Source organism: Lontra canadensis, unplaced genomic scaffold (genome assembly GCF_010015895.1).
Source record: "Lontra canadensis isolate GAN:19392208 unplaced genomic scaffold, GSC_riverotter_1.0 scaffold19, whole genome shotgun sequence".
In the NCBI taxonomy this organism is placed as follows: Eukaryota; Metazoa; Chordata; class Mammalia; order Carnivora; family Mustelidae; genus Lontra; species Lontra canadensis.
In genome coordinates, this window is record NW_022631013.1 from 12,934,583 (window position 1) to 12,947,082 (window position 12,500).

The window sequence follows — 12,500 nt, forward strand, 5'->3', positions numbered from 1 at the left end:
TATGATGATATAATCAGTAGAGGTTTTCCCACTCAAAAATTATTTTCTGTTATTACCATACCCATATCTTTAGATTGTATGAATTACCTTTGTTAGCTTTGTCACTACCTTGAAAAATAAATGAAAGAGGAATGGCAAATCAGGTAAAGAATTGTTTCAAAGTGTATGTCAAGGATAATAAAGGTTTGAAAAAGATTCAGCTCATTCCAGTTTTAGGCATGTGTGTGTGTGCATACACATATGTATGTATACACACATTTTTAAATAAAAGCTATACATTAACATTTACTTTAAGAACTGCCATTTGCTTAGCTTGGTTTAATATATTTTAGTTACTGCTATAATATAATTATAAAAAATACTTTCTGTCATCAACTGTTCTTTTCCTTAGAAGATGGCAGATCAATAAAACATAAGAACTTGGTTAGAAAGTGTTTCCCTAACAGAGTCCTAATTTAAGTATAAGAAAAGAAGATTTGTTATTTGTATCCACAAGGAATTATCTCCTGTTTTTTGTTTGTTTGTTTTTGCTGCTGTTGTTTGTTGCTTGTGTTTGTAACCTATTCTAGCTTCAGTAAATCCATATTTTACAAAATCACTGAGATTTTTTTTAAGTTATTTGCCTATAAATGTACAGATAGAGAAGGCAACTTTTAAGGGAAAAGACATGGACTTCAGATTCTTGAAGCTGTTTTTTGTTTTGTTTTAATTCTCTTTTTACTCTGTTTCACAGAGTATTGAAGGTTAGCAGCAAGTGATTTGGTAAAGGATGGCAACAGACATCAGAAATATATAACCACAGTGAAGTCTTCTTTAAAGCTATTAAATTCGTTTTTTTTTTTTTATCATACTAGCAAGGTTCAAAATGTTCTTTTTCAAAGGTGTACTTAGTGAGTCTTATTGATTTTGACCACTGCTGTTCATTTATCAGTTTAACTGAGTTATGGCTCTTAATCACATCTTAGTGCCCCAAAACTTCTAACCTGAAAAGAAAAAAAGAGAGAGAAAACTTTGTTACTGGCTTTCTGACAATGGCAGGGAGTGTGTTAAACCAGTGTAAAATTCAATTAAACTGTCTAGCCAGGTTTTTGAAGCTGAAATGCAGACCCTTTCTGTTAAGCTTCTTATTTTCCTGTGACCGACACCGGTGGATGCTGGGTTATGCCAAAACCAACAGGCTGTAAAGTACCTTGTTTCATGCTCCCAGCTGATCAATATTTTTATTTTCCAGGCTTGCCCAGAAATCTGGAGGCAGTATCACCTAACGGTGAGTAGAAACACCTTTTTTATTTTCCCCAAGACCTAGCCTATTTATCCTTCTCTGAACTGCTGACCATAAAATATAGACAAGCATCTTCTACTGGAAGATAATAAACATCTGAAGAGTTTTTGCACTGAGAAAGCAATAATATACTTTTCCTCTTCTCCCCTGCCCACCAGTCTGTTCTCTATCTTCCTGTTCTGAAAAGATTTTGATTGTTTTTTTATTACTCACGTCATTTAATGATTACATCATGGTATCTCAGTCTTCCTGGACCACATTCATTAAATTAAAGGGGAAAAGTATGCTAGGAGCCATAAAAAAATTAATAGTAATCAAGTATCTTTAAACTGTTATATTATCTACAGTCCATAAGCACACAGTCCATAATATCTTCCATAATCATTTTTCTGGCTTTATTGAAATTTTTTGCACATTTTTTAATGAAACTAAAAAAAGCTCAATGTAACTTTCATACAGAACAATTCAACTGTCATATCCTTAAGTTCCTCTTAACTTATTCAGAGTATATAAACATCTGCTTAATATCATTCAGGTTATTCAATTATCTGGGTTCCTCTTATTCTGAATTTAGTCTAAGTAGAAGTAGAAACATAATTTATTATGGAATCAGTTGACTAGTGCTCAGTGTTACAAAGCTGGTTTTTAATATTCAACTTAAATAATTTCAGTAATTCACCATAGCCCTGGTAGTCATTTTTTCATATAATAAATGTGCTACACTGAGTAAGACACAATAATAAAAATTGTTCTTATAGTTATACAGTTATAACAGTGTTATAAAAGCTGTTCCTTAAGGTTAACATATCAAAAAGGTTTTGGTTATAGGAATTCAGGTGGCAAAAATAGAAAGGACAAAGTTTGACAAAAACATGCTCTCCTCTTGTAGAAATAAAAAGTAAACCATGACTCAAACTACCAATATGTCTATCACAGGCCCAGGACGCAAGGAATAATACATGTTTTCATAAGGAATATGTTTTCATATTCTGTTATCACTGTTAAATCTGTGTAAAGATTCTCAGTGGAAAGCTATGGTTCCTGAACTATCCTTCAGTCCCAAATTGGGTTTTGTTAAAATATTTAGTGTTATACCAAAACACACACATACACGCCCCTGTGTTATGTTAAGACACATATCTCACAGATACAACCCGTATGGATATATCATGTTTATACTTATGTAGCACATTTTTTGGCCCTCACATGCTGGGGTGAAATCATTATAGCCTAAACTTGATTGAAATGCAGTCATATATTTTTCAACATCATAGTCACTTTTTATAACTACATAGTAGTTTTCTTCATCAGTATTTTTATTTATAGCCTAATGATTTGGCAGTTTCATTTCTTTTCCCTTTTCCCCTAATTTAGAGAATTCCAGCCTTGAAAACTTGAAGTGTGGGAAGTATTGCTCTAAAGACACTCTTTTTATTACTTGCACCTATATTCTTTTATATAACTATCATAGAAGGATAGAAATCGGTGTTTAGTATAACAGAATTATTTGAAGGTTTGTTTGATATTATAGCTTTTGAAAAACATTTTAAAAAGAATAGTTGGGAAAAAACAAGTGAAAACAGAATGAATTTGCCTCTGGGGGAGTTACAATATATTCTGTTTATAAGTATAACAAAATCATTTTGAAAATCCGTTTTTCTCACTCTGGAGTTCTGATTAATTTTTCAAAATAATACTGTAGGTAACTATCATGATTTCTAATTGTCAAGTTTAAATACTTAGCAATTCAGAATTAGTTTACCATGCAAATATAAATGATAAACTAGTACAGTTACAACCTGTGTCTACATATCAGTCCATCTAAAATAAAATCAGTAAATAATTATGTATATGCAAATCCAAATGTTTGTAATTAAGCAAGATTTAATCTTGAATAAAAGCAAGATGCGTGGTGAGTTTCATCATCTTCAGGCCTTTTACTAGGCGATGGACTGCCATCTATTGACTTACAGTAGCCCTCACATGTGAATGTGCCATCACTCCACAATGACCAAGCAATGAAACCTAGGTTAGAATTGCCACTGTATATTCCTTTAAACCAGTCTTCCTAAAACTCTGGAAATTTCCGCATTTAATCATTGATTAATTTTCTTTAACTCGAAAAGTGTCCATTTCTTACCCAAAATGAACTGTGCTTTTGGGGGAATAAGTTGATTAGTGTTTATCCAGTTTGGAAATGGGTACATTGAGAACTTTTCAGTTGCTTTTATCTGCTTTTTGTCAGTAAGACTAGAAAGACATTTACACAGCTTAAAGTTTGACAACTACAATTTAAGGTCTATTTAGGAATTGCTTTCTTTCTTTAAAAAAAAAAGTCTGTAGATTAAATAGAGCATTATTTCTCATATACACAAGAAAGATGATGAAGTTGATTGGTATAAGTGGACTTGTAAGATGTTCCAAATCAAAAATTTCTTAAGACACATTCTAAAGTAAGAAAATTAAAGAAGGGAAATGTTCATTGTTTTCAGCAGTTAAGTGAGATAAAAATAAAGTCTTCTTAACAGCTTGTATCTGAATACGACCTAAAATAGAATAGCTTCTTAACCAAACTTGACTGGACTTCATCAAAAATAACTAAGACCATCATTCTAAAGGGTACATGCCAATAAAACTCTGATAAAAAGATACTTCATGTATATCTACATAGATACATATGCATATTATGTATGCATGTTAGAACAACTAATTTAGCTATGTCATTTTTCTTGGTATATTTTAATGACTATAAACTTATGCCGTATAATTCAATGACTTTAGACAATCACTTTGGAGCCCTGCATGGGGAAAAAAAATAATGTATTATTTTTACTTAGCAATTAAGTAATTTCCCCAAATAGTTTATGTATTTACTCCTCCAGAAACGTTTGTAAAGGTTTTTAAATCTTCAATACTATACCACTGTTCTTGTATTTTAATTTCTGTTACATTTTCAGATTTTGGTAGCCTGACTTTGAATATTCTTTTTCATCTTTCAGATAACTCATTCTAGATAAAATTTTCCCTCTTTAACTATTCAAGAAGGAAAGTCCCTTCCCCCATTCCCTGTCATTTCTAGTCTCATTTATATTAAAAATCCTAGGCCAAAATGGCCACCAGCAGAGTTTTACAACCAACAGAATTTTTAACTAGTAAAGGCTATAATTTGACATGCTTTGGACATTTTGTTAATCTTGTTTTTAATCTACTTACTTTAAAAAAAGGAGTTTGCTATTTGGGAGCTGTGTGTGTTAAGAATCAAAAAGGACAATACATCTTTTATGTTTAATTTTGCGCCTGGATTTCTTTGTGTGCTTTGTTAAAATATGTTACAACCTACTATCTTTATAGCTAACAATTTAAATAGAAAGCAAATGTAACCTTTTTGGAAGAATTGCCTTTTAAATATTTCTTTTTATATGGTGTTTGGAATGCCTAGAATTCACACTTAAAAAGTAAAATACTTGCTGTCAGGGAAATGGGGAGGAGTAGGATTTCTTTGCCTTCCTGTCTAGCCTAGTAAAAAGCTGGTGACCGGAATTCAGTAGTAATCCATAATGTCTTACCTGAGCTACTTGAATGCCAGAGTGTATCTTATGGACCATAATTAACAGTTTTGTTTGGTTTTGCTCCTCGGTTTTTCTCTGCTTACCTGGGAACATCAATTTAGAAATGTGTTTTCTGGGTTTTCACAGTATGGAAATGAGGGTTTTACACTAAAGGAGAATGTTACTCTAAAGCATCCTATGCCATGCCACACAGAAGGTAACCCTAAATGGGAACAGATTTAAATTGAACTCTAGAGCTATGCTCTAGTCCAAAAGGGAGGAATAGCAAAGTGGAATTTGGTTGTGAGGCAAAGGTATCCAAAAGTTTTTATCCTGGAATTGTGATGTAAGATAGTATGGGTAACAATTCTCTAACTGCCTAACCCTGGAGTGGATTTTTTAAAAATAACTTAAATGAAAAATTACGCTTCCAGAAGTCAGCCCAAACCAGAATCTTTTCTTTTTTTGGGGGGGGGGGGGGGGGGGGGAGAACACCTCATTCTCTCTCAATTGAATACATATTGGGAATCCTAAATCTTTTTCTGAGAGCTCTTTGGCTACATAAGCAGAACCACAAAACCCATAAGAACCCACCCACAGTAGATATGATATGTCCTTTTCCATGGGTGTGTTTAAGAAAATAGAATTGGTTACATACTGTATTTTAAAGTGTTCTATAACTCCAGAATCGAGTGAGAACTAGGCCTCATTCTATTTTGGAACATTTAAATCAACTTTTTTGGGGGTACCTTATCTTGAGGCCTGGCATACAGATTATCATATACAAATTCATCTCAGAAGCTCTTATTTTGGTAGTTCAGTTCACTTTGCAGACTTCCTCAAGAACCAGGAATACTCCTGTTTCAATTGTAGGGGTTTTTCCCCCCCTCAGGATCTTGTATTGCTGTTTCAATGTTTTGATGGGTTAAAAGTTGCTATTGAGATTTTATATCTCTTGTCAATTTTCAGAGATTTAGTTTTCACATTAAATATGCCCTTACTGCTGAGATACTACTGAGGTGACTGTAATCATGCTGTGATGATTCAGAAGGCACTCAGCTATTTTGTAGTACCTCAAGGCTGTCTTCCCATTGTACTACAAAGTAAATTGGAAAATACTTTATGTTTCAAGTTACTTGCTGTCTGACTAAAAACAATTTCTGAATGAGCACTGATAACTATTTTCTGTTACTCCATGTATAACAGAGATAGAAAAGACATTTGGACAGTGACTAAAACTTTAAAATATTTTTTGGATGGAAAATGTATGTGAATGCTTATATATATATTTAAATACTCACCTTGTTCTTAAAGTGTTTAATGTCAACATTTTGCTAGCAATTTTTACTTCAATCTCACCATGTTTAGAATTTAGTGTAAAATGTACTTACTGCATTTACAGAGTAGGTCAACTGAGTTTTCTTTTTTTTTTTTTTTAATAAATCTTTATTTCACTGGCATGTTGGACCACATTTTTCTAGAACTTATCATTGGAAGCAATTGGAAAATGCAATTTCAGAGCAAATGAAACCTGGAATTATCAATCTCAATAAATGAGATTCATTTAAAAATAAATACAGTTTGCCAAATCATCAAAAAGCCATTTTCTAAAGCTTCTGTGAAAGGAAGAGGAAAAAGTGAACATTGTGAATTATAAATGCACATGTTATTTTTCCCCTCACAGTGTTCCTCAGAAATTTAGACATTGTATGTATACAAACTTATTAATGAATGGGAGTAGAATAAAATTTAGATTTGTATGTAATTTATTATTTATTTATTGACACACATAGGAGAGCCTTCATATATTCTTCTTTTCTAAGAAATACTGACCTGTCATTGCCTTCAGAGAGAATTTCCAACTTTTTGACTTTCAGTATTTTAATGTGAAAATTAATTTGTTTTATATGAGAAATCAATATGGCATATTTTGAGTAGATTTTTTTCTTTTGTTAAGATATTTAATATCAAGTGCTTTATGACATTAATTCTCTTATAAGTTTAAGTATTTCAGATAATTAAGCAATAAAAATTATGCAGCAGTCACACAATTTATAAAAGATTCATTATAAATGTTTTGACCTGGGTGCAGCTGTGTTTTTCCCATCTTCTAAATATCTGAAGATGTGTCCTAATCACCGATCATCGTGTCATTTTTTAGGTAGCGCATGTTGTTCAGTAATAAACTAACTGAACCTAAAGCTCTACTATAAACAGTTAACTTTTTTTATTTGACAAAAAAAGTCCCTGTGCCTTTTTGTCTGCCCCTTAGTAGCTGGGGACAAATACCATTGCATTTAGGACTTCCGTATTTACTATAGGGGCTTCAGGTTTTACTTCTGTTTTAAAAATTTAAGGGAATACTTATTGTGGACTTTTTTTTTTCTTCCTGTTGGCAAAGATTTCTCCTGAGGTTGATAGAAGGTTGCAAATTAATTTGAACTTTTCAGTGCCCTTTCATGTTCCCTAGATATAGTCACCTTTACTTACAAAGGAATTATAGTTAGTCATTATAGGGGCAATTTCTTCTTAAAACTTACATTCTGTGGTAATAAAATTTTATTTCTAAGTATTTGTAATTTTAATCTATAACACTTTTAAAGTCTTTTATTCTCCTTAAAAAACTCATACATTCTTCACATAATTGCAAATAAAACTACGTTGTTGTTTTTTTTACTTAAAACTCTACACTTTGAAATAGGGCTCCCATTATAACAAAAATCAATATAAATGGGTAGCCTGAGAATGTTCAAAATCCAGTTTAACACTTCATGGTGTTATGTAATAAATTATATAATAAATTGTAGTTTAAAAATCTGAAATGTTGAATGATGCCTATTCTTTGTCATGTTAACCATGCATAAAGAGAATAGAAGTATTATATAGAATAATTTTAACTTATTTAAGTGGTTATCTTTCATATGTATTTTGGACAGGTGATTCATGCCATTCCTTAAATAAATATATTCCACCTGATTGAATTTGTCATAATCTTCTCTGGACATTTTAGTGCAAGAGTAAAAGTAGATAAAGTATACTGGACCAATGATACTTGTATTAAACATCCCTTTTTAGTAGTCATGCATGTAAATGACATGGTAGATTACAGTAATTCCTAACAGGTCTTAAGTATTTAGGAATCACTTAGTTACTCACAGTCATGATCAACCATAACCTTTAAGGGTTTTGGTCAGTCATTTGAATAATCTGCAGGGAAAGACTCCTGAAAGAACCCCTTGACTTGTTGACATGAACAATCTCTCTGAACTAGTGTTATATTTTCTGTTACGGTGTAAACTGTATTAGTAATCTTAAATTGAATTAAGTTTAAGATTTTAAAAGCAAAATCTCTTAAATGACTAAAAGTTAATGAGTTATTAATAAAATCAATCAGATTTTAGACTTGAAGTTCATTTGCCATTTGATCCCCACATACAAGAAAGTCATGAGAGTTATGTTTTTGTACATTTGAAATTATTTTCTTTCATCTACTTTGAACTCAGCAATGGTCATCCAAAACTAATATCCTTGGGTTTTTTTGAAATATCAAAAAGATATTATATGAGGAAAAATGCTACATATTTAGAGACCATTTAACCAAAAAAAAAAAAAATTAATACCCTTGGAATTAAAATAGACCTTTGCCTTATCTGGTGTACCAATACGCCAATGTAGATCACATTTCAAAACAAGAGTTTCTCCGTGGGAATGTTCAGAAACCCATATCAGCTTTGTAAAAAGAATTGATGTGTATGAATCAGTTGGTAATAAAGGTACCACATTATTTTCATGCCTTTTTTCAAAATTCATATGAAGTCAAATCTATTAGATTAATTATAAAGTCATCTTTATAACTTTGTAATGTATCCATGTCTATAAATACTGATATTATGTAAATATTGTTTACATGTATTTGTGGATTACCCCACATTTCTTTTCAGTTAGAGTAACTAAATTTTGGATTGTTCATTAGCTTTGTTTATACAATAAAACCTCAGTTTGTCTTTCTTGGATCTCTCCTATTTCCTTTACTTATAGTTATACCTCCTCATAGAGTTATTCCTCCTCATTTTACTGAAGTCCTTAAAAAAACATGCTATAAAATTGATTTAAAGGAGCAGACTTATTTCTGAGAAAATTACTAGGGAATGTTGTCCTTATTATAATAGAGAAAGGAATGCCAGCTTTGGGATCAGACATTGGCTTATATATTCTGGCTCTTTAATATACTTAGATGGTCAAACCTAGTTAAAATAATTTGACTTCTAAGATCCTTGGTTTCTTCATCTGAAAAATGGGGATAGTGCTTTCTCGTTTAAAGTATGCAATGAGATAATAAATGTAAAGTACTTGGCACAATACCTAGCACCTAGCTCATATTTAACACTGTGTGAGCTCCAATAAAGCAAGCCCATACACACCTCACACCTATAGAGATGGCCTCTTGACTAATACCCCCAACTCAGATTACCAGATTATTATAATGTCTTTTGAAAAAACTGTTAATTTGCCTAAGATGAGGAGATTCATAATGACCTCTTTACTTTCTGTCTCCTAAAAATGTTTCCTCATAGTTACTGAAATCAAAATACTCACAAACACTGTCTTCTGTTAACAGAAGTATTTACCTCACTTTTCATTTACTTACTATTTATCTGTCTTTTCTAGAAATGTAGGTAACTTTTAAATACAGCAGATTTAAATTATTTTCTTAATTTGATTTGCCTAAAAATCATAAAGACATTTAAGAAGTAGATCACAGAAATATTTAGGCTACTTCTTCTCCTAATGCAAATGACTATATAACATATGTACCATATAAAGATACAATGATACTATTTTGAAAATATATACATAATATAATTAATATGTTATAAACATTCAGTTCTTAAGTGGTAACTTCAGTATCATCTGAATATAGTTATCAGGAGCAAATGAAATTACATAAATCTTGAGAATAATGTGAAACTGAACAATTCACACACACACACACACGCACACACCAATTATAATACTTTCTGCTAGGGGTAGAGGGTTTATGTTAATCAGATGAGGAAGGAAACAAAATAGCGTATCAGGTTTTTTGTACTTCAGATGAAACTGCTTCATGCCTTCACATGACTGATGCCAGAAACCAGCTTGATTTCATAGCAAGATGCTGAGGTGTAAGAGCTTGGTCACTCTTACAGACTTCTGCTTGTATCCTCTTATATGTCCAGCAAAAAAGGCAACACAAAATTGAGCATTTTCTCAGTGCCTGTGATTTGTATTCTTTCAAAGAGCATTACTATTCCATATTGGTTCTTTATTTTAAGAAAAGCAAGAGCTAGGATAAGGCGTATTGTAAAAGCAAAAAAAAAGCATTACTCTCCCCTCTTTAGACAGGCCCTTAGAGCTGTGGAATTCCCTGCCTTTGTGACTGTTGGTTAAGACCATTTCAGGCGAATAAGCACGCTTGCATGGGGGGTGGGGGTATGCTATGTGTTGTAAGTCATGTGGAGTTATGGTAAAAATGAAAATCTTGGTGTTTATTTGAATCCTCTGTGTTTTAGCTAATAAATAGAATAGAGCCACAGCTCTGTTATTCTCCAGTTTTTCACTAATGGTTTCTATACAGTTGTATGCAAAATATTTAAGCAAATTTGAGTATGTTAAGTACTTCGTACGGTTGGAAGACATATATTAATGTGGCTTCTGTTTTATAGTCCACCCAAATAAACATTCAGATAAAATATCCACAGATTCACACATGTACGTATTCTTTTCGGTCCCTTCCCCCCCCCCCCCACATCCTGTCTTCACTCCCTCCTTATCCCTCCACCCTGCTTCAAAGCTTGTGGTCCTTTTCCATCCATGTACTAAAAGGTTCTTTGTAAACCAGGCCATTTGTCCATCATTGTTTGGGGTCCAAACAGTGGTAAGATACCCTGTCACCGATCCCGCGTGCTATGAATGGCAGCTCCTCTCCGGACAATTGGCGGAGGGGCCGAGAAATATTCCTGAGAGGATTATTTAACCTTTCAATTTAGAGGGCACAAAGCCTGGCTGATTAATGAACTTTCTGATGGGCGCTGATAAGCGGATCTATTTCTTTATTTCCCCTAAAAGTGATTCCTTCTCCTGTCCATATTACTATAATCTTAAACATAAAATGTGGCAAATAGATTAAAAAACAGCACTAAAGAGTTTATCTGGCTGGCAAACTGAAGGAGCTAAATTAAAATTGGTAATGACAGCAGTGGCTCAGCCTCATATGTGGTTTTTAAATGCACTGTGTATTTTGAAGAGACTTATTCTCCAGCGCGCCTGGTAATGACTGCTTTTGGTGCATAGTCTGGGCCTGGCTTCTGTTATCCCCACCCCCAACCCCCCCCCCCCAAAAAAATGAGTTGTGTTATCTGGATGGCTGCAGACACATACGCATCCCCCTTTCTCACTGCATGGGCAGACAAGGTCGATAGCATTACAAGGTATTTGTGGCAGTGCTTGTTTCAGTTTTCAGAGCTGCCAGTTTCCAGGCGGATTTGAATTACAAAAGAAGAAGCTGGCATGAAAATTGAAAGGTTTTATCGGCTGGTCTGAAGCCTCATAGCACATTGCTTATTTATGCAGTCCATTTGCACCAGGAAATATAAAAAGGAAATACATTTTTAAAATAAGGCCATAAAGACCCAGATATGTTTAAGATGGCAAATAAAATATAGATACCTATAATATCTTTCCAGGAAACGATTTTCACTTAATGTTGCACATTACTTCAGAAGGGCATTTATGTTGCTGTCATAAATTTGTGCGTTTGTGTCACTATGTAGGTAGTCTCTGGGGATTAAGAAGGAAGCCTTTGCTAACTTACTTTAAAATTAAAATAGACGGAGGGATAGCTCTGCAGTTTGAGAGCTACATTGGAAATATTTAAATAGGGTGGTAAATTAAACTTAAACTAATATTTTTGCATTCCATGTAAAATTAGCTATGGCCCAGTGAATAAATGCCACTACCTTTGGAGAAAATTGGGATGCTTTTTAAGCCATGAAGATTTGGAGCATTCAGGGAGTGAATTACTGTGATCCTTACTGTCTTGCATATGTTCATTGTTCTCTGCTTACTGAGGTTTTCTTTTTTTGTTGGTGGGTTTTTTGGGGGGGCAGGGATGGAGGGTAGGATCTCATTTACAAAAAGAAAAGTCATAAATTAATAAGCTTAATAGCTTCTTTAATGAAACCTGTGCTTCATTTATTTCAGTCTTCAAATATATCATTTTTGAGATTTTTTGCCTAATGCTTAATGTTGTGAATATATAATCTTTTCACTGTTGGGAGTTATACCAACAGTTTACCTCTCTTTGTATTACTTTAGTGTAATCTCCACTTAATAAAAAAGATATACTCATGCAGCCCCTTATACTCTTAGTTACATAAAATGAAGATATACGCATACAAACACAGTACCAAAAGGCCTTGAATAATTAATGGTCTTACCACTGGTCATTTGCAACCTTCAACCCATTGGTTTGTAAAACTTCTGAGTATCCAAAAAAGGGATTAAGGAGGAAGTTAGGTATGTGTAGGAAATATCAAATCAATAAAGCAACACTTTTTATTCTGCTGTAGTTCAAATGAACACTGTTTTAGAATCCATTTTCCAATAAAGCAAATTACTCTCAGCTAAAC

At 33.0% G+C, this 12,500-nt stretch overlaps 1 protein-coding gene across 5 annotated transcripts in view; it reads left to right on the plus strand.

Moving 5' to 3' along the window:
- Positions 1-12,500, plus strand: part of ZCCHC7 (zinc finger CCHC-type containing 7) — a 246,296-nt gene that overhangs the window by 216,738 nt on the left and 17,058 nt on the right. For all 5 annotated transcript variants that reach the window (XM_032860611.1, XM_032860608.1, XM_032860607.1 and 2 more), the window contains exon 6: positions 1,232-1,267. In XM_032860611.1, coding sequence (XP_032716502.1) covers positions 1,232-1,267 — 36 coding nt within the window. The remainder of the gene's footprint in view (positions 1-1,231; positions 1,268-12,500) is intronic.